General features: G+C 46.7%; 1 protein-coding gene across 4 annotated transcripts in view; it reads left to right on the top strand.

The window, feature by feature from the left end:
- LOC128061880 (solute carrier family 2, facilitated glucose transporter member 5-like) overlaps positions 1 to 22636 on the top strand; it is a 73671-nt gene that overhangs the window by 43798 nt on the left and 7237 nt on the right. For all 4 annotated transcript variants that reach the window (XM_052654278.1, XM_052654274.1, XM_052654277.1 and 1 more), the window contains 3 exons: positions 11317 to 11415; positions 12047 to 12207; positions 18954 to 19078. In XM_052654278.1, coding sequence (XP_052510238.1) covers positions 11317 to 11415; positions 12047 to 12207; positions 18954 to 19078 — 385 coding nt within the window. The remainder of the gene's footprint in view (positions 1 to 11316; positions 11416 to 12046; positions 12208 to 18953; positions 19079 to 22636) is intronic.

The raw sequence follows: 22636 nt of genomic DNA on the forward strand, positions 1-22636 counted from the left end.
CAAGTATTCTTAGCAAACACTTTCTCCATTGTGAGAGATTAGAGAGTACCTAATCTAGAGAAAAGGACCCCAAAATTAGTTTTGAGGTCCTTTTCTGGATAAAATCCTAATATAATTTCCCTGTAATGAATCAAACTGTATGGAAGGTGGAGAAGAGAAAATCGGAAAGTCCTGGTAGAGCTTGAGTCTGGCCACTTTTCCCTTTTACTTTATTTATTTTTTAAAATTAATGTTTATTGGAGTGTGGTTGATTTACAATGTTGTCTTAGTTTCTGCTGAAAAGCAAAGTGAATCACTTATACATATACATATATCCATCTTTTTTAGATTCTTTTCCCATATAGGTCGTTACAGAGTGCTGCAAGCTTCCTGTGCTATACGATAGGTTCTTTTAGTTATCTCCTTTTTGCTTTAAAAATGAAGGCTTCTTCATCAGAGGTAGTTTCAAGCACAGGTCAGTTTCTTGGAAACATTAGTACGTGTTCCCAGGACACGCCTTGGTCTGCTATGTGCTATTAGGCAAAATGTCCTTGGGTTAGTCAGTGTTGTTTATTATTGTCATTTTAAACCCCAAGACAAAATCGGATTTCAATCCGTAGTTTCCCTTCCTAGTTCATAAGGAGAGGAGAGCAGGGCGGGAGAGCAAGGGCCAGTGATGTAAAGAGGACACTCCCCTCCTCCCAGCTCCCCGACACCACCCCTCCACCTTCCCCCCAACCCCCACCCCACGCCTCCGTCTCCTTCTCCCAATCCCGGTTTTCAGCTCTCGAGGGTAATAAACATGGAAAGTTCAGTAAACCACCGACACTTGCAGAGGGCCATCTCAGGCCACACAGCAGGGACAGTCCCCGCCTCGGACCAGGGGGCCAGTCCGCGTTCTGATTCCCCATTATCCGTGGACGCCCAAAGGACCGCCCTCCTCCCACGGGCCTAAAGGGTCCTGAGGATCCCAGGCTGCTGGGCCCGGGGCGGGGCGGGGGGCGGGAAGGACCTGCCAGGGGACAGACACAGACGACCTGAGCGGGGACAATCCTGTTCCAGGCCCTCCGGGGTCCCCAGATGCCCTCGAGGGTCCTGGGCTGAAGAGGCTCCAGACAGGGGTGGGGGAATCCCTGGGCAAGGGTAAGGAGGGGACCGCGTTCTGCGCCCAGCGCACCCGCGGCACCCCCACCCCACCCAGCGCGTTCTCCGTTCTCCCGGCTCGCGCTGGGCTCCCGCCGCTGAGGCCGTGGTGAGAGGCGTTGAGGCACTGGTGGGAGGTGTTGAGGCCTTGGTGAGCTGGGCTCCCGCCGCTGAGGCGTTGGTGACGCCGCCCGTTGAGGCGTTGAGACGTTGGCGTTGAGGCGTTGGTGAGAGGCGTTGAGGCGTTGGTGAGAGGCGTTGAGGCCTTGGTGAGAGGCGTTGAGGCCTTGGTGAGAGGCGTTGAGGCCTTGGTGAGAGGCGTTGAGGCCTTGGTGAGAGGCGTTGAGGCCTTGGTGAGCTGAGCTCCCGCCGCTGAGGCGTTGGTGACGCCGCCGCGGTGGTGCCTGCCTGAGGCCTACAGAACAGGCCCCCCAACCCCACCCCATCCGGGGCCTGTACCGCTGTCTCCGCCGCCACCCCAACTCCAGGTGGGAGGTCAGGGCCGCAGGAAGAGGAGAGGTCTGTGTCCCCTCTCTCAGTTGTCAGCTCCCCGCCAGGCCCGCAGGGGGCCAAGTGGAAGCTTTGGGCCAAGAAGTGGTTCTCTTGATTTCCTCTGGGGCTGGCAATGACCCATGATGGCAAACTTCTGACACTGCTTTTGTTTTCCCCAACCTGTCCCCTTTCTTCACTCTCCCCTCCCCATCTGCCCCCAACTAAAGTGCATTTTCTTGGGAGAATTTTTCAAAACTCTTTTGAAATAATTGGAAACCTCTGGTCTTGCCAAACCTGAGTTGGAAATCATTGTATTAGGGCTGTGACCCAGAAGGGAAAACACAAAAAGTGAGGTTAGAGAGAGAAAATGGTCAATGCCCACCTCCCCACTTCCCCCCAGTACACCCCATGCAGATGTTAATGGGGAAGCAGGGACCACATACACACACATGGTCACTTTCCTCTGCAGCCTCCCACACAGAGGGACGTGAGCACAATTCCCCAGCTTGCCACTGATGCCAAGAACAGTGCCTGACACACAGTGGGCCCCCAGTTAACTGTTACTTGAAGGTAAACCAGGTCATGTGCTTATATTAACTGTGAGGTTTGTGCCACAGCAAATAAAACAGGGAATATGCCCTGTAAGGGTGAAAACCTTATGAGGCTTTGCTTAACCTGGTGTGCCCCCATGATGGCTGAACACATGCTGAGCGCAGGAGGCCAACAATGGCCTGGCCATGAGTGAGGACCCAGACGAGCAGCTGTGACTCACTTTCCCTGCCCTGCAGATAAAGGGATTTGAAATATTTACTGCTTTTGCAATAGTGACGATTACACAGAAAATCGCATCCCTTGGCCACCCTGAGTTCCTTAAAAAGAAAAATAAGAAACTTTCCGAGAAAAGTGTTGCATGGTAATTTGGGCAAAAGCCGAGTCTCCAGCAGAGAGACTTGGCTGCAGGATTTCTGGCAGGGATCTCTTCTGAGAAGCCACTAATGACCCCATCTCTTGCCCCTGTGTTACCTGGAGTATTGTAGGGTCAGTGGCACCTGTTGCTTCCCATGTGTTTGTGACAGAAATAACCCTTCCAGTCACTCATCATGAGTCTGACTTTCGCAGTAAGAAAATACCGCAGACTGTCCCAATCAGGAAGGCACGGTGCCTACAGTCCCTGAGGGGTGCCCACTTGCTGAGCTAGACCCCAGACAGCTCCTTTCAAAACAAGAAGTGAAAACAAGGCAAACGTCTGGGTTCCCGAAAGGATTATTCTGCCTTAGACTGCCCATAAAAATGCTATTGGCTGTTACCTGGCTCGGCCAAAGTACATCCAGTATGTCTTCTCTCGCCATACAGTGCATTTGGTATTTTGGCTGAAAGGAAACAAGCAGAACTCTGCACTTCCAGGGCAAAGATGGAGCCGCAAGATCCAGTCAAGAGGGAAGGGGTAAGTGTGCTGTCAGGGAGGCAGTGAGGAGCAGCCCCATCACAGGATCTGTTCAGCATTGCTGGGGGATGCTCTTCAAAGCCGTGTGCACTGGGGGACCTCCCCCTCAGAGTTCATCCAACAGCTGGACTTTACAGGGACTAGAGAGAGGAGAGATTTAGAGACTTTTAGGTTTAAAGGTTCTTTGGGAAGCATTCTTCTGGAACAGCTTTTCAAAGTAGTTAGAGCAGAATTGATGGGATTCAAAAGGATTAATTTAGCACAACTTCCTTAAAAGTTTAGGTGAAGGGCTTCTGAAATCAGCAACAATATCCTTACCCATGGCCCCTGAGAGATTTTTTTGATTTGATTTTGTCTTCTGGACATTTTCATTAACCTTTTCAGCAGGTAAATCAGCTAAGCCAGTATGCAAAGAAGATAGGATGTTGCAGGATTTGAATGTAACTCAGCTTGGTAGCAGAGATTTCCTACCTTTTGGATAACGGGACTCCTTTTTTTTAGAGACAAAAGATTTTTCTGGACTTCTCTTGAAGTATGCTGCTGTATAATTGCTATTGTTATTTTTGATTGTCTCTTTCTGTACTTTTGATTATCTTTTGATTGAAGAAAATGCATAGGGACAGAAAGGTAACATAAAATTACTGACACTTTTAACAAGTTTGCTTTTTATTCATTGCAGCAGCATCTGCTTATATTGATGGGAGTAGATACATATCTGTGCAAATTACTGTTTTTCATAGATATGAGACCCTTGCCATGGGCAGGTTGGACACGTGTTCTGGAGTTAATAGATTAAAGCGGGTTTGGAAGGTAGAAATGCCTGAGATTCATTTCTGCTCCAGCCTATTCTAGCTGTGGGAACTTGGGCAAGTTATTTAACTACTTTGTGCCTCTGTTTTCTCATCTATAAAATGGGAATGATAGCCTTGCCACTCACAGAGGGCTAGTGGAACAACTAAATGAGATAATGCATGTAAATTACCGGGCACCGAGTAGATCCCCCATACATATTATTCTTTAATTTATTTTTGGCTGTACTGGGTCTTTGTTGCTACACACAGGCCCTCTCTAGTTGCAGTGAGCAGGGGCTACTCTTTGTTGAGGTGCACAGGCTTCTCCTTGAAGTGGCTTCTCTTGTGAAGCACGGGTTCTAGGCACACAGGCTTCAGGAATTGTGGTGCGTGGGCTCAGTAGTTGCATCACATAGGCTTAGTTGCTCCTCGGCATGGGGGATCTTCCCGGATCAGGGATCAAATCCGTGTCCTCTGCATTGATAGGCAGTTTCCCACCCACTGTCCCACCAGGGAAGTCCCCATGTTATTATGTTTTGATCATCCTTTAAAGCAGGGCGCTACTGACGTTCGGAGCTAGGTGGTTCTTTGCTGTGGGGCCGGGGAGGGGGTTTGTGGTGGCTGACCTGGGTGTTGTAGGTTGTTTAGCATCATCTCTGGTGTCTACTCACCAGATGCCAGTCTCACCCTCGCCCATGAGATTTCCTGCTTTAGAAATCAGTGTGTCACTCCACAGGGATTGTCTTGTGGACCTCATGGTAACAAGACCATGTTAGGTCAAATGTTATCTCCTCTATTTTACGGAGAAGAGACTGTGAGATAACAAGAACTTGGGGATTAGGGGATCAGGGGAAGCCCTGGTCCTTTCTGTGCCATCTCTTCAGAGAGTACTGCGCCACCCAACTGTGTCCCCAGGTGCGGCTGCAAAATAACAGAAATGCCCCACGTGGTGGTCCCTGAAAATGAACGATGCATTTTGAAAGGAAGTGATTAAACGGTTACATACAAAAACATAAGGGCTGATCATAGTCACCTGCTCCTGCGATCCCCCCCAGGAAGGAGGCCTCCTCCAGGTCCATCCCGGGGGATGCATGCTGCTCCCCTTCCAGGCTCCTGAGGGCAGACCTAGTCCTTTGGTAAATACGTGCTGGGGGACATCAAAACAGAACTATGCCGGTGGTGGCTGTGAAAAAGAACCTGCAAGTCACAAAGCAAAGCTGAGGGGGCATTTAGGAGCTGAGGAGAAGTGGGGGGGCAGTGAGTGAGGCCACAGAGTCTGGGCTGCCACCGGGGGTGGGGGTGCAGGCGCTGCTGGGCTGGTGGGAAGGGCCCAGCTCTCTTTCTCCCTGGTGGCTGTGCATGTGACCACAACCTGACTGGCCTTTGGGTTCCTCACCTGTAAAGAGAAAAGACACAAATTTGGTGTGCCTCAAGACTTCCCACGGGGAAAAAGAGATTCTTGGGCTGAAAGACAAAATAAAATGGATTATAAAAATAAAATGCCAGAATGCTTTGGAAGATGAAAGCAGAGTGTTTTTGTGGCATGCCGCCACCACCAACTAGTTGAGTGTCATTGAGCAAGTAACTTCCCTCTGATTTGCATCGTTAATAATTAATATTGATAGCAAACCTCTGATGTAATGTGTAACGCTTGTAGTGTGTACCACAAGTCAGCTGTGGGTCTGAGCGTTTCACATGTATGAACTCATTTATTCCCCACATCCATCCTGTGAGGATGGCAGTATCATCATCTCCATTTTACAGATGAAGGAACAGAGAAGTGTAGGAGCTGGCCCAAGGCCACACAGCCAGCAGCAAGAAAGGCAGTTGTGAAGTCCCACAGAGACACGGCACCTCCAGTTTGTCTGTCTCTCCTCCCTTCAGCACTCAGACCTCAAGGAATGTTTGTGAAATTTTGGATTCCTTCCATAGTGTGATAAAGTGACTTACTGTGTTAATAATTCATAGGAACTCTTATTTTCCTGGGATATTTTTGTTCTGACTGGAGATGCCTGACAAGCAAAAGTCTTAGGCTTTAAGAGTGTCTCTCTGATGGTAGAAAAGAAATTGGGGCCAGATTCCTAAGAGGGATGGTTTGGGTGGGGCCTTCTTCCCAGAGACCTGGAATCACACCCTCTCAGAAGGCTTGCCCTGAGAATGGCTGTTCTACTAGAGTCTCAAAATGTTCTCACCGTCATGAAAAACAGGAAGCCAGATTACTGTGGGCATGAGGGAAGTGACCCCTAGCTTTTCTCCAAAGCACAAATCACAGCTCTCCCTGGGCTCGGACAACAGCCCCGTCTCATGTCTCGAGGGCGTTGAGCCACTTTTAATTTTTTTGGCTGTGCTGGGTCTTCATTGCTGTGTGGAGCTTTTCTCTAGTTGCAGCAAGTGAGGCTACTCTTTGCTGCAATGCACAGGCTTCTCTTTGTAGGGGCTTCTCGTTGCAGAGCACAGTCTCTAGGGCACACGGGCTTCAGTAGCTGTGGCACGTGGGCTCAGTAGTTGGAGCTCCCAGGCTCTAGAGCACAGGCTTAATAGCTGTGGTGCATGGGCTTAGCTGCTCCGTAGCATGTGGGATATTTCTGACCACGGATCAAACCTGTGTCTCCTGTACTGGCAGGCAGATTCTTTACCTCTGAGCCACCAAGGAAGCCCCTCTTGTCATTTTTAACAAGCTTGTGGGAGACCTGCACATCCTGTCTGGCCCCTTCCTCTCTCTCTCTCATGCCCTAATCCAACCCAGTACCAAATTCTTCCTTTTGTCCTCCTCACAAGTAGTTAAAAAAAAAAAAGAAGAGAGACAAAAAGGAAAGCTTAAACTCTGAATTTCTCTTACACCCCTCTTTTATATAGTGTAATAACTTTATTGGGAATATAACTCCCAGACCATTTCATCCCTTTAAACTTATACACAATTCAATATATATTCACAGAATTGGATAACTATCACCATAATCAATGTAAAAAATTTTTTTAATATTTCTTATTTTTTAAATTTATTTTTGGCTGCACTGGGTTTCTGTTGCTGTGCATAGGCTTTCTCTAGGTGTAGTGAGCCGGAACTAGTCTAGTTGTGGTACCCAGGGCTTCTCATTGCGGTGGCTTTTCTTGTTGCAGAGCACGAGCTCTAGGGCATGCAGGCTTCAGTAGCTGTGGCACATAGGTTCAGTCTCCTTGAGGCATGTGAAATCTTCCCGGGCCGGGGATCGAACCCGTGTCCTCTGCATTGACAGGCAGATTCTTAACCACTGGACAACCAGGGAAATCCACCACAATCAATTTTACAAGATTTTCATTACCTTTAAAAGAAACTCCATACTTATTGACAGTCACGCTGCATTTCCCCCATCTCCTCCTCTTCTCCTCAACCCTGGGCAATCACTGATTGATCTCTGTCTCCGTGGGTCTGTCTATTCTGGACATTTCACACGAATTGAACCAGGTGATCTGTGACTGGCTTCTTTCACGTAGCCCATTTTATAGGTCTGTTCACTTTGTAGGCAGTAACAGTGCTTCATTCCTTTTCAAGGACATTTAATAGTTCATTGAATGACTGTTCCACGTTTTGCTTATCAGTTCATCAGTTCATGAACATTTGGGTTGTTTCTACTTTTTGAGTATGGTAAAAATGCTGCTATGACCATTTGTGATCAAGTTTGTGGGAACATATGTTTTCCTTCTCTTGGGTGTAAACCTAGGAGTGGATTTGCTGGATCGTATACTTAACTCTACATTTAACTGTTTGAAGAACTGTTGGACTGTTTTCCAAAGTGGCTGCACCATTTTACATTCCCCCAGCAATGTGAGAGGGTTCTAATGTTCTCAACATCCTTGTCAACATGTATTATCTGTTTTGTTGGCTTTAATCATCCTAATGGGTGAGCAGCAGTATCACGTTGTGGGTTTGATTTTCATTTTTCTCACAGAGTACCAAATCCTTTGATTTTGCTTCCTAAAATAATCCTCAAAGCTGGCACCTCTTGCCCCTGTCTCAGTCACTCCCCTACCCAAAGCCCCACCCTCTCTCAGTCACTTTCCTGACTTCCCTTTTTAACCACTTCCGTGGATTTTCTTCATAAAACTTGCTACAGTTCTAGTTTAGCTATTAAGTACTTAAAAACAAATGTCTCCCCATTGGACCACAGTCTTCTTGGGGGCAGGCATTTTGCTCAGCATTCTGTAGGGTGGTGCCTGGCTTATAGTTGGCTGTCAATAAATATTTGTTTAATGCATTGTCCATGAAAAATTAATCAACAGTCAATCTAAGAAAAACATGGAACTTTTTATTCACACCAGCTTGAGGATTATAACCTGGGAAACAGCCTTTCAGAGAGCTCTGGGGACTTTTCCTCCTGTTAGAAGTCAAAGCACAATTATGTAATTTCTAAGACAGAGAGTTATATACATCAGAGTCACATATTGATGGTTTACATAGTCTAGCAAGGCAAGTAGAAAGCTATTGTGAACCTCTTATAGGATTGAAGAAGGAATGTTATCTCCTAAGGTTTTATCTTGCTGGGGCCAGGAGGAAATTGCTTTTTTTAAAAATTACTTATTTATCTATTTAGGAGTAGGCATTCCTGTGTTTTCTAAGGGGACCTAGTTAATGTGTAACACAGATGCACAATTCACCCTAAAGGGGAGGAGATAGTGACCCAAGCAACGAAGAAAGTTTTACCTTAAATTTTTCTTTTCCTGCCTTAAGAATAATTCTGTTTCATCCAAAGGAAGGAATTTGGACCAGCAAAGTCAGTGAGGACTTACCAGAATGTCCTTGCTTTTTCCACAAAAGGTGAGCTCTGATTCACAAGGGTCCCTAGAATGTGACTGTGGCATGAATTCAAGGAAGAAGCCAGGAACTAGAAGTTGAATCATGTGCTGCAGGCTTAGAGAATTGACAGCCTGAGATCCTTCTGATGAGTTTTGCTAGGATCCTGTAAAAGCAGGCAGGGAGCTGTCTAGTCATGTGCCTGGCAAGATCCTCCCAATTTAGGGTATGAACTCAAGGTATCACTCAGCTCCCTGGCTGAGCTTTGCTAAGGACTTTAAATCTTAGGACTCATCAAAGCAGAATGTCGGAGTTGCCCCTGCAGAATGAATGAAACTGACTGCATTTATAGTTTTTCACTTACGGAGAAGACAATTGGAAGAAGAGACATTTTAATCAACATTTTTTCGTCCTTCCTTCCTCCCTCCCTTCCATCAAGTCAAGCAATAGGACAGCTATGAAGTGAAGTGAAATTCGCTCAGTTGTGTCCCCATGGACACAGTCTGTGGAATTCTCCAGGCCAGAATACTGGAGTGGGTAGCCATTCCCTTCTCCAGGGGATCTTCCCAACCCAGGGATCGAACCCAGGTCTCCCACATTGCAGGCGGATTCTTTACCAGCTGAACCACCAGGGAAGCTCAAGAATACTGGAGTGGGTAGCCTATCCCTTCTTCAGCTACAGGGGAGGGATCTTTCCTTTGTTCTCTACTAATTCTCTAGTACATAGGACCAGAACCATGCCTGACTCACAGTGGGTGCTCAATCTGTCAAATGAATGAGTGAATGATTACCCAGAGCACTTCGGGAGATGAGCTCAGTTGGCCCTATGCTACCTACTGAGTGGGGTTTTGGGGGTGGTGGTGGGTGTGCCTACCTGTGTACCCCTGTCTTTAGAAAACACCATGCAGCAACTGCCCTGGAACCCTTCTTCCCTCCTGGGCCCCATTGCCTGCTCCCCGACTTCCATCACCCACTGGCTCTACTGGCCCCAGGGAGTGGTGGGGCCTGAGCCCACTGCTCCTTGTCGGTGGCTCTCCTCATCGTCAGCAGAAACTTCCTGTGAACACAGTGTTTGTTAATTCATTCGGTGGAGGGAGGGTTCGGCTCTTAACCAGGGCCCTTGCGGGCCCCACTTGCTCTGTGGGGTGGGGGAGGGGTGTCACTAGCTTGCATGTCCCCTTCCGGGCACTAGGCAAGGCCCGGGTGACCACTTTTTCTCGGCCTGTCCTGTTCCTACTTGCCTCTCTCAAGAGGTCCTCCTTAGATCAGCAGGGATATTGTTCAAGGAGATGTGAGGACCTCAGCTCAGCACAGGAGGTACTGAGTCCCATGTGCCAGGGATCTCAGTAGGAACGCAGGATGAAGTGCATCAACAGTGGGTTCTGAGAGCCACGCCCAGACTCACCCCCAGTCAGTGGATTCACCTTCAGGACTAGACGCTTCCATAAAATTAATCCTCGCAATAACTCCAAGGGTTGTCATTATCCTAATGCTAAAGATGAGGAAATTGAAGATCAAAGAAATTAAGCCACAAAGTAGCAGTGAGCAAATTCAAACCGAGATCCATAGATTCTAATAGCAAAGGTCCTTCCACTTAATGAGTGTTCAGTTTCCCAAGGGTTAAAGGGGATATCACGGAATGTGTGTGTTTAAAGAGTCCCCCGAAATCTATATTTAAATTTTTTTCACTGTGCCTTCTGCTTCTTATAGCAAAGTCTAAAGGTTAAAGGAAATGAATCAGTGACCCTAAATAATTAAAAATTGTCACATTTTTTCTCTCTGACTTTTAAGGGAGTTTGTGTCGGAGGCAACACTTTAGACTACAACCCACCAGGCTCCTCTGTCCTTGGGATTTTTCAGACAAGAATACTGGAGCGGGTTGTCATTTCCTCCTCCAGGGAATCTTCCTGAGCCAAGGATCAAACCCACATCTCTTGCATCTCCTGAGTTAAGTGAATTCTTAACTCCCTGAGCCATCAGGGAAGTCCAGGTGTCGTAGTGGTAAAGAAACCACCTGCCAGTGCAGGAGACATAAGAGATGTGGGCTCAGTCCTGGAGTCAGGAGGATCTCCTAGAAGAGGAAATGGCAACCCCTTTCAGTATTCTTGCTTGGAGAATCTCATGGACAGAGGAGACTGGCAGGCTGCAGTCCTTGGGATGGCAAAGAGTCGGACACGACCAAGCGACTAAACACAAATACACGCCTGAGCTACTAAACACACAAGCGCTGTTGGAGGCAGTACTTGAGTGCATTTGCTGCAGGAGGCCAAGGCAGCTCCACAGCAGAAATGTCACAGAAGCAACTCAGACATTGGATGGAGTGCTGGAACAGGTGACCCTTCAGTTTTGTTCTGACCCAGTGACTCTCAACCAGCGGTGAGTCCCCACCTGCTCTGGGGACATTTAGCTACGTCTGGAGACATTTAGGTTGTCACAGATGGGGGAGGGCTGTCCCTACCGTGCACATAGGACAGCCCAGGGCAACACAGGATTGTCCAAGCCTAAGCGCTACTGTTAAGGAACCCTGCTCTACCCAGGTGAGTGGAGGGTAGGTTTCCAGACATGGAGTGGTTGACAGACCATGGGTCTTCAAGTCCCATTACGTCCATCTTTCTACAAGACTCTGAGTAAGTCCTGAGTTCCCTGGAAGCCCGGGGCTGCTTCCTGACCTGAAGCTGTGATCTCGTCTCCTGCAGAGGCTGACACCCGTGATTGTTCTGGCGACACTGATAGCTGCCTTTGGGTCGTCCTTCCAGTATGGGTACAACGTGGCTACTATTAACTCTCCTTCTGAGGTAGGTCGCTGTGGTGGGCAAGGTGCAGCCCCCCAGGGAGCAGAGAGGCGGGTTTGGAGCAGCTGGTGTCTGGGTGGCTGCTTGGGTAGGGCTGCACACATGCTGAGGGCACACGGTGGGGCCTCGACTGAAGGGAGGGGTCACACACAGGAGACAGCAGCACAGACTCAAGGAACCTGCAGGCAGGGGGCCGTGGGGCTGCACCAGGTCCCCTGGCCTCAGATTCTTGTGGAGAGCCAGGCCTGGCTGGACACAAGGCGGGCCGGCCTCAGGGGTGGGCGGGGGGAGGTTTGAGAGGGCTCTGATCTTCTACAGACAGGTAATCCACAGCAGGGTCTGGATGGGGAAGGAATCATCCGACATTGATTCTGTGATTGGAATGCTGAAGTCATTCCTTTCTGGGGTTAGAAACATCCTGAGTGCTTTGGCTATCAGAGGCCTCGCAGCCTCCTGCCCCCTGCCCGTGGGTGCCCCCTGCTAATTGCTTTTAATCCTCACTCCCTCTCCTCCACTTCATCGTGTTGATGTCCGCATGCCCAGCTCATCCCATCGGGTGGCCCGACAGCTTCCATTGTTCTTTCTGCAAACCAGCTCGAATGATTCTGGTGTTCTGCTTTGCTCTGCTCTCCAGTTCATGAAAGACTTCTACAACTATACCTACTATGACAGAGTCGGTGAATACATGAACGAGTTCTACTTGACCTTGCTGTGGTCGGTTACTGTGTCCATGTTTCCCTTCGGAGGCTTCCTCGGCTCTCTCATGGTCGGCCGCTTGGTGAATAACCTAGGCAGGTAAGAGGCAGTGAGACTCACAGACTCCATCAGAGTTTAAAACCCAGGCTAAAAAAAAAAGTCTCACAGACTAATAAACTTATGATTCCCAGGGGGAAAGGATCCAGGCCAGGGATAGTTAGGGAGTCTGGGATGGATATGTACACACTGCGGTATTTAAACTGGGCACACTGTGTGGCACAGTGAGCTTTGCTCTGCCACGTAGCATGGCAGCCTGGATAGGAGGGGAGTTTGGGAGAGAATGGACACATGGATATGTACGGCTCAGTCTCTTTGCTGTCCACCTGAAACTGTCACAACATTGTTGATCGGCTGTACTCCAATATAAAAGAAAAGGTTTCAAAAAAAGAAAAAAATTTTTTTAAAGCCAAGCTTAAAGCAGAAATCATTATTGTAAAATTAAGTAATGACAACTGTGATGATTTTTGTTTCTTAATGGAGTTAAGAAGAAGACCTTGACCAAGTGTCTGGGGACTTAGGCGATGAAGGTCTCAAGGGTGGAGGTGGGTGAGGGTGACAGTTCTCTGGGCTCTGGGGTGGGCTTGGACAGAACAGAGTGTGCTTCAGAGATCAGGACTCACTCCCACTCTTGCCCTCTCTTGTCTTGAAATCTTACCACAGCTTCTTTCTGGCCTTTGGAAGAGTCAAGGGTAGGACAGCATGGCCAAGACATGGGGCCTAATGCTCCTAAACTCTGCCTCCTAAGTGAACATAAGCTAACCTGCTCTGTTCTTTTACATGGGGGTCCAGTAATATGCAAAATGTAGCCCAAGTTAAATTCCTGCAAAACTCTGCAATGGCTGAGATCAATGTCGAGCCCTTCCGGGTGAAACCATGTGGTCCCAGGGTGACCCTCATTGTGAGGGTCATGAATGCTAAGAGCAGAGCTTAAATCTTGCCTCTAACTCTAAACACATGAGAGATTCTGTATTTGATTCCCCCACTCCCTGGGTAAAAATCCACAGGCATGAGATAGCAGCCTTGTTATGAATAATATTTTTAAGAGTTCCTCCCCTCCAGCCTCCTCCCTCTGAGGATGGGCACACAGAGGCAGGTTGAGTTCAGGGCTCCGTTCTCAGCCACAGATCTAGTGAGCTCAAGAGTCAAGGCCCGACTTTACAGCTTGATTCCTTCCCCAGCCTTTTTCAAAAAGAATCGAAGGACTTCCCTGGTGGCTCAGAGGTAAAGAATCTGCCTGCCAACTCAGGAGACACTGTTTCAACCCCTGATCTGAGAAGATCCCATAGGCTGAGGAACAGCTAAGCCCATGTGACACAACTATTGAGCCTGTGCCCTATAGCTTGGGAGCCACAACTACTGAATCTGCGCGCCCTAGAGCCTGTGCTCCCCAACAAAAGGAGCCTCTGCAATGAGAAGCCACAACTAGAGAGTAGTCCCCTCACTGCAACTAGAGAAAAATGCTCGCAGCAAGGAAGACTCAGCACAGCCAAAAATAAACAAATAAGTCAAGTTATATATGAATATAAATATTAAAAACACACACATGAATAGTAGAATCTGAGAATAGACACATACAAGCTGTGAATCGGGATCTAAGATCTGAAGTCTTTTTCAGTCTGGTGTTGGATGCACAGTTCTCCCTGTGGACCACCAGGGGGCAGGACATCAATCAGGCCACAGGTCTGCAGGGTGCTTCTCCTGAGTGAAGGACTAGCGGTCTGGTGTGCAGATGGAGCTGACAGTTACAAGCCCAACTGAAGAGGTGATAAATACTGTTCAGTTGTTTGTGGTTTTCTTAAAGATTTGTCAGCGTTCCTTAAACATCAGTAGCAAGCTAACAATTTATTGATTTGTTTGTTTGTGCCAGGCTCTATCCTAAGTGCTTTTAGGGGATATTCAATTCACTTCAGTTCAGTCGCTCAGTCGTATCCAACTCTGCAATCCCATGGGCTGCTGCATGCCAGGCTTCCCTGTCCATAACCAACTCCAAGACTTTACCCAAACTCATGTCCATAGAGTCGGTGATGCCATCCAACCATCTCATCCTCTGTCTTCCCCTTCTCCTGCCTTCCCAGCAGCAGGGTCTTTTCCAATGAGTCAGCTCTTCACATCAGTTGGTCCAAGTATTGGAGCTTCAGCTTCAGCATCAGTCCTTCCAATGAATATTCAGGACTGATTTCCTTTAGAATTGACTGGTTTGATCTCCTTGCAGTCCAAGGGACTCTCAAAGAGTCTTCTCCAAATACTCTCAAGAGTATCAGTTCTTTGGCTTAGGGGATATTAAATCCACCAATCCTTAGAAAAGCCCCTTCCTCTTTTCACACTTGGAAAAAACAGACAAAGAAGGGTGCTGTAACTTACCCAGAATTACACAGCTGGGAGGAAATTGCACCTCTAAGCATGTGCAAGTAATGCCCACACTGGACTCTGTTATTTCAGGCACAGATATCTTCTCAATCTGTTGCTCTATTTTTAATTGTACATAGTATTTTTTAAGCTTACTTTTGTTATGTGTTTAATGAATTAACTTATTCGTTTGCCTGTTCTGGGTCTTGGTTGCAGCTTGGGGGATCTTCGGTCTCCATTGTGGCATGCAGGATCTTTAGTTGCAGCATATGGGATCTAGTTCCCTGACCAGGGATCGAACCTGGGCCCCTGCATCGCGAGCTTGGAGCCTTAGCCGCTGGACCACCAGGGAAGTCCCCATATAGTGAAAATTCAAAATCTTTAAATGTTCAAGTGGTCACATTTAACTCATTCATGATTTTTGCTTTTTGTGTCTTAAATAGTCTTTCCTACCAGATATCTAGGAGGGCATGGCAACTTCCATGGACAGAGGCGCCTGGTGGGCTACTGTCCATAGGGTTGGAAAGAGTTGGACACACTGAAGCAACTTAGCACACATGCAGGCACCAGATGTCATACAGATAGTCTTCTATAATTTAAAAAATAATTTTACAACTTTGTCTTTCCCATATAGATCTGGAATTTTGTTTTGTATTTAACGGGTGAGTGGTGAGGGAAAGCCAGTTTTGTTTTTTTCATGTAAAAACATCAATTGCTTTCAAAAATATGTTATTCATATTCCTTTCCTCTTCTGTATTAATTTTAACATCAGTTGATCAAAATCCCTGAAAAAGGATTCTACTTGGAATTACTTTGGATTTATCATTTAATTGGAGAAAAACTGACATCCTTACACTATTGAATCTTCTCTTTCACGAGCAATCTATGGCTAATTTATTTATCCCAGAAGTTACTGTAGTTTCTTGTCTGAGGTTTCATGTCTTCTGCTCTGGAAAGTTTTCAGCCATCATTTCTGTGAATATTTTTTCTCCTCCATTTTCTATATATTATTTCTTCAGGAAACTCCTCAGTGTCTTTGTTGTTGTTGTTGCCTTTTTGACTTCTTTAAAAAATTAAAAAAGTTATGGTGGGTACTCTCAGTGGTTCAGTGGTTAGGAGTGGGCATTTTCACTGTTGGGGTCTGGGTTTGATCGTTGGTCAGGAAACTAAGATCCTGCAGGCGAAAAAAATGTGGTAAAATGTATGTATAACATTTTAATCAAATTTTAATTGTGTAGGTTATCAGCATTAAGTGTATTCACATCGTTGCGTAACCATCACCACCATCCATCGCTATAACTTCTCATCTTGCAAAAATGGACACCATGTACCCATTAAACAATAACTCCCCTTTCTCTCTTCCCCTAAGTCACCAATGGATTTTCTATCTTTGTGCATTTGACTACTCTAGGGACCTCATATGAATGGAATCATGTAAGACTTGTCCTTGTGTGACTGGGTCATCTCACTTTAGCCTGATGCCCTCAGAGTACAATATTACTGTAGCACATGTTGGGATTTCTTTCATTTTAAGGCGGAATAATACTCTATTGTATGAACATACCACATTTAGTTTATTCTTTCATTCATTGATGGATGTCTGGGTTGCTTCCACTCTCTGGCTACTGTGACTAATGCTATTATGAAAGTGAAAGTGTTAGTTGCTCAGTCATGTCCAACTGTTTGTGACCCCATGGACGGTAGCCTGCCAGACTCCTCTGTCTGTGGAAATCTCCAGGCGAGAAGACCGGAGTGGATAGCCATTCCCTTCTGCAGGGTATCTTCCCAAACCATGGATCAAACCTAGGTCTCCTGCATTGCAGGTGAATTCTTTACTGTTTGAGCCACCAGGGAAGCCCAACGATATTATAATCCTCCCTACCTTAATCTGTCATACTTCCCTCCTCTTCCTCCTCCTCCTCTCTCTCTCTCTCTTGCTTTCTATGTAATTCCCCAGATTTGCCTTTCATTTCTATAATTTTTATTCGTTTGTTTTTAAGATGTCTTTTTTTTTGCTATTCTTTTGGATAGTTTTGTTTTATATACTTTCTTGTTCTTTATATATTATGCTTTGACTCCTTATTTTTTCAATTAATTTATGTTTAATTGAAGGATAATTGCTTTAGAGAATCTTGTTGTTTTCTGTCAAACCTCAACAAGAATCAGCCATAGGTGTACATGTATGCCCTATGACACAACTCACTTAATACATATTTTGTAGCTTCTATCTAATCCTGTTGTCTGAAGCTGTACTGTCTGTGTGGGATGTGGTGGATCGTTTTGTGTGTCCGGTAACAGTACTGCTCCTTCCCGGGGGGTAATGGGAGTAGTGGCTGGGGGACTCCCGGAGGCCTGATGCAAGGGGATGCCCAAGAGAAGCTTTCACTTTGCTGTTGGCTCTCCAGGGCCCAAGTCCATGTCCAATCTTGACTTAAATGGGAATGCTTTGTAAGTTTCACTAAGTTGTGTTTGTTTTCTTCTTCTTTTTAAGGGATGGGCTTCCCTCATAGCTCAGTTGATAAAGAATCCGCCTGTAATGCAGGAGACCCTGGTTTGATTCCTGGGTCAGGAAGATCTGCTGGAGAAGAGATAGGCTACCCACTCCAATATTCTGGCCTGGAGATTCCATGGACTGTAAAGTCCATGGCGTCGAAAAGAGTCGGACACGAGAGAGCACCTTTCACTTACTCACTCTTTTAGGGGATACCCTTTATCAGCACACATAAGTTCCCTCATTTTTATGTAAGTGAAAGTGTTAATCACTCAGTCCTGTCCAGCTCTATAAGACCCCATGGACTGTAGCCCACGAGGCTCTTCTGTTCATGGAATTCTCCAGGCAAGAATACTGGAGTGGGGTGCCACTGCCTTCTCCAGGGGATCTTCCCCACCCAGATATGGTGTTTTTAACCTTGAAAAGGGGAAATGAAAGTCGCTCTGTTGTGTCTGACTCTTTGCGACCCCATGGACTATACAGTCCATGGACTATACAGTCCATGGAATTCTCCAGGCCAGAATACTGGAGTGGGTAACCATTCCCTTCTCCAGGGGATCTTCCCAACCCAGGGATTGAACCCAGGCCTCCTGCATTGCAGGCAGATTCTTTACCAGCTGAGCCACCAGGGAAAATATTCCTTTTATTTGCTGTTTTTGCCTAGGCTTTCTCTAGTTGCGGTGAGCAGGCACTATTCTTCACTGTGGTGTGAGAGTTTCTCATTGTGGTGGTTTCTCTCGTTGCAGAGCATGGGCTCTAGGCACTTGGGCTTCAGTAGCTGCAGCATGCAGGCTCAGTAGTTGTGGCACATGGGCTTAGCTGCGCCTCAGCATTGGAGTGTGTCTGGACCAAGGATCAAGTCCCCTGCATTAGCAGGCAGGCTCTTATCCACTGCGCCAACAAGGAAGTCCTGAAAGATTCTCATCTGTACTGTTGAATTCGATCAGCTAATAATTCACTTAGGATTTTCACATCTATGTTGATAAGTGAGGTTGGCCTAAACTTTTCCTCTCAAGTCCTTATCCAGTTTGGATTTCAAGATTACACTAAAAGCTCAGTAGTTTATGGTTTCAAACCCCTTTGTTGTTGTTGTTCAGTCACCCGGTCGTGTCTGACCCTTTGTGACCCCATGGACTGCAGCACACCAGGCCTCCCTGTCCCTTACCATCTCCCAGAGTTTGCCCAAGTTCATGTTCATTGCATCAGTGATGCCGTCCAGCCATCTCATCCTCTGATGCCCTCTTTTCCTTCTGCCCTCAATCTTTAGCAGCATCAGCGACTTTTCCAATGAGTCAGCTATTCTCATCAGATGACAAAGATACCGGACTTCAGCTTCAGCATCAGTCCTTCCAACAAGTATTTGGGGTTGATTTCTCTTAAGATTGACTGGTTTGCTCTCCTTGCTGTCCAAGGGGCTTTCAGGAATCTTCTCCAACACCACAGTTTGAAGGCATCAATTCTTTGGTGTTCTGCCTTCTTTATGGTCCAGCTGTCACAACCAAACATGACTGCTGAGAAGACCATAGCCTTGGCTATATGGACCTTTGTCAGCAGAGTAACGTCTGTTTTTCAACACATTGTCTAGGTTTGTCATAGCTTTCCTGCCGAGAAGCAATTGTCTTCTGATTTCACAGCTGCAGTCGGCATCTGCAATGATTTTAGAGCCCAAGAGGAGGAAATATGTCGGTACTTCCCCCTTTCCCCCTTTACTGTATTGTAATATTTAAGTCTTTCCCTGTGTGCGCCACTGATGTCCTCCCCCTGGGAGTCATTTACATTTCCTCCCACTGAGAATCAGGCCATCCACTTGACCTGTATCTGTCTTAGGTCAACAACAAAGTGTGTAACACAACAGCAACTGCTGTAATGGAGTAGAGGCCCAGCAAACACTTGTCAAAGGAGTGAGTGAAACCTAAAACCAAACTAATTGGTATTTTGTCCTCTGCAGAAAAGGAACCTTGCTGTTCAACAACATCTTCTCCATCGTGCCTGCGCTCTTAATGGGATTCAGTGACCTCGCCAAGTCATTTGAGATGATAATTGTGGCCAGGGTCTTGGTGGGAATATGTGCAGGTAAACCATTCTGTGACTTGGGATAGTCAAGGGGAGGGAGAACAGACCTCTGGGACCTGAACCTATCTGGGGTCTCCAAAGCATGTAGGTTCAAGCTATTCCTGCACCTCTGCTGTGGATAGACTCATAAGCCCCTGTGTTATGGGGATGTGTGTTACATGCAGGAAAGGTAAGGACTGTCTTTTGAAACTTTGTTTCAATTCTTTATACATATGTGAGAACCAAGTTGGACATAACATGTATTTCTATATTGTGCCCTATGGGTTCTGGTCAAAAAACTTGAGAAACAATCTAATGTAGAATCCCCCTATCAGAAAAGAGTTGATGACTGTAAGTGCTTCAGAGTCATTCTGCCCAGGCCAGGCTGCCCTGGTTATAGGAAAGTCCCTCATCCATGATGCCTCAGACTGAAGACACATGGTTTTGGCCGTGCCGTGGCCTCCCTTCACATTGTCGTCTTCTGTAAGCAGAAGGGCCAGGGTCGTCAAAGGGAGAGAGCTGCCCACTCTCAGAGCCATACATTGCAGGATGGAGACCCAAGGGTGGTGGTGGTTGTTCAGTTGTTAAGTCATGTGCAACTTTTTGAGACCCCATGGACTGCAGCACTCCAGGCTTCCCTGTCCATCACCAACTCCAGGAGCTTGCTCAAACTCGTGTCCGTTGAGTCAGTGATACCATCCAATCATCTCATCCTGTATGCCCCACCTTCTCCTGCCCTCAATCTTTCCCAGCATCATGGTCTTTTCCAGTGAGTTGGCTCTTCACATCAGGTGGCTTGGCCAATACTTTGAGTATTGGAGCTTCAGTGTCAGTCCTTGCAATGAATATTCAGGGTTGATTTCCTTTTCTGATCTCCGTGCTGTCCAAAGGACTCTCAACAGGTGGGTACCCCTGGAAATGCTGCACTCTGGGCACTCACTCACTGCCCTTTCCCCCCGACCCCAGGTTCTGGCATCATCAAGTGACTCATTCTCCTTCCAAACACGGGGATTGGGATGAAGGGATAAATTGCCTGGACATTAGGAAACCCCTTCCCTGGAGTTTACTGACAATAGAGAAAATGAGGAGGAGCCTAGTATTGAAGGAAGTGGCAAGGGATTGCAGACCTGGGAGAATAAAGAGGAAAACAAGGTTCCCAAAAGAGAAGAAGTCACTTCAAAGAAGGGGTAATGGGTCCCCTGGCAAACTGCCCTCATTCTGGCTATGCCTGAGAGTGCCTGGACATTTATCTGCCGTCTGGGCGGGAGCCGCAAGGCACCCAGCCCCGCTCCTGTGGGTTTTTCCTGCAGCCGGGCTCAGCTTTATGAAACACAGACGATTCCTAGAAGTCGTTGGCAATGGGTAGGTGCTGTTAACATTACTATTTACAGCCAACAATTCAGAGTTGATTCCAAAAAAAAAAAAATTAGGCTCTACAAATCACAGTTTGATATTTCAACCTTTGCTTTTTTTTTTTTTTTTTTTGGCTGCCACTGCATGACATATGAGAGCTAGTTTCCCAAAACAGTGATTGAACCCTGGCCCTTGGTGGTGAAAGCCCAGAGTCCTAGCCACTGGACCACCGGGGAGTTCCCAACCAACCTTTGCTTTTAAATGAGTGTGACTTCAAGTTGGCAGTTCTGAAATGTTTTGGCCTCAGCATCTCTCTACACTCATAAAATTATTGAGGGTTCTAAGGAGTTTTTGCTCACATGTGTTATTTTGATCAATATTTACCACATTAGAAATTGTGACTAAGAATTTAAATTAATTCATTTTAAAATAGCAATAATAAGCCCATTACATGTCTTTATGAAAATAATTCTAAGACCAAAAAAATTTAGTGGTATTGCTTTACATTTTTGCAAATCTCTTAAATGTCTGGCTAAATAGAAGATAGCCAGTCTCAAACCTACTTCTGTGTTCTCTTGGTGTGATGTCAGCAGGTGTGTGATTGCTGAAAAACTCATCAGAGAAGGAGAATGCAAAGGACAAATAATATCTTAGGATGGTTCTGAAGATAGTTTTGATGTCACAGAACCCCAGGTGTCAGGAACCCCTGTGTCCTTAGGTCATACTTGGAGAACGCTAGTGGAAGCCTAATCCATTTGCCATTCATTTCTTCATGTTTTTCCTGAAAAGTCCAGAAAGGGTGTCATCAAACTCTGTGGTACTTTGACACCCCTATAAATGAAGTAAGTGGCCACTCTGACCAAGGGGTACAGGGTGAGTGCAGCTCAGACCCCCAGATGCTCAGTTAGCTGGTTTGCTGTTAGTCAAGGTCTTTGATAAAAACACTGCAGACTTTCACTAATGGAATTTAAACTTTAAAAGTCACTTCTCTACCAACATTTGGGGAACCCGATCTCTTCACAGCCTCCAGTGTTTGTCTCTCCAGTGTTGCTCTTAATAAAGTTGCAAAGCACTTGGCCTCGAGATGCGGTCACTAGGGCCTGAATGATGAGTGGGCACTTCCAGGGCCTCACTTCCTCCACAGCCCTTTGGGCACTGGGCCTGCAGAGTCCCTCCCCACCCACCCACAAGACAGATCTACGAGCTGCTCTAAAGACTGTCCCTCTTTGCTCTGAAAATCAGAAAGAATTGATATTAATTAATGAAAGATGATGTCCTTTTTAAAATACTGAGCAGAGATGTCCTTGGGCAGAATGCAGAGCTTGAAAACTTGTCCATCAGTGTCCTATCTCAGGGCTGTCAGACACCCTCCTGTCACCAGCAGCTCCAGCCTCCCGTCGCCCCACACGTTTTCCCTTGGTCTCCCTGTGGTCAGAGCCTCCCTCTCAGACCCCACGTCTTGCTGAGCATCAGCTTGCCTCTGGCTCTGTGTGCGGTGTTTGGAACAGTGACAACCCATCAAGGAGATCAAACCAGTCAATCCTAAAGGAAATCAACCTTGAATAATCATTGGAAGGACTGATGCTCAAGCTGAAGCTCCAATACTTTGGCCTCCTGATGTGAAGAGCTGACTCTGGAAAAGACCCAGGTGCTGGTAGGGATTGAGGGCAGGAGGAGAAGAGGGCAGCAGAGGATGAGATGGTTGGATGGCATCACCGACTCAATGGACATGAGCTTGAGTAGACTCTGGGAGATAGTGAAGGACAAGGAAGCCTGGAGTGCTGCAGGAGTCAGACATGACTTAGTGACTGAACAACAACCCTTCTGACCTTCCCAGATCCTCAGCCTCTCATTGGGCTTCTCTGAGAATTAAATGAGATAATACATGTGAAAATACTTTGGAGTCTATGAAGTTAAATTCCACCTATTCATAAGGGGGTCAGACTGTAGTAAGACAGGAAAACTGACAAGTTCAAATACTGAGGATTCAGAAACAGTTCAGACGTTACACAAATCCCAGAATACAGTTGGTATTGAGTATTAGTCACTCTCGGGTCCGACTCTTTGCAACCCCATGGACTGTAGCCCACCAGGCTCAGGATTCTTTACGTTGAACCACCAAGAAAGCCGCAATAAATACTGGTCCGCAATAAATATTGAAGGTGTTTTTTTTTTGGTAATGCTTAATGGCGTATTATGCTCAGTTGTGTCTGACTCTTTGCGACC

Source organism: Budorcas taxicolor, chromosome 16 (assembly GCF_023091745.1).
Source record: "Budorcas taxicolor isolate Tak-1 chromosome 16, Takin1.1, whole genome shotgun sequence".
NCBI lineage: Eukaryota > Metazoa > Chordata > Mammalia > Artiodactyla > Bovidae > Budorcas > Budorcas taxicolor.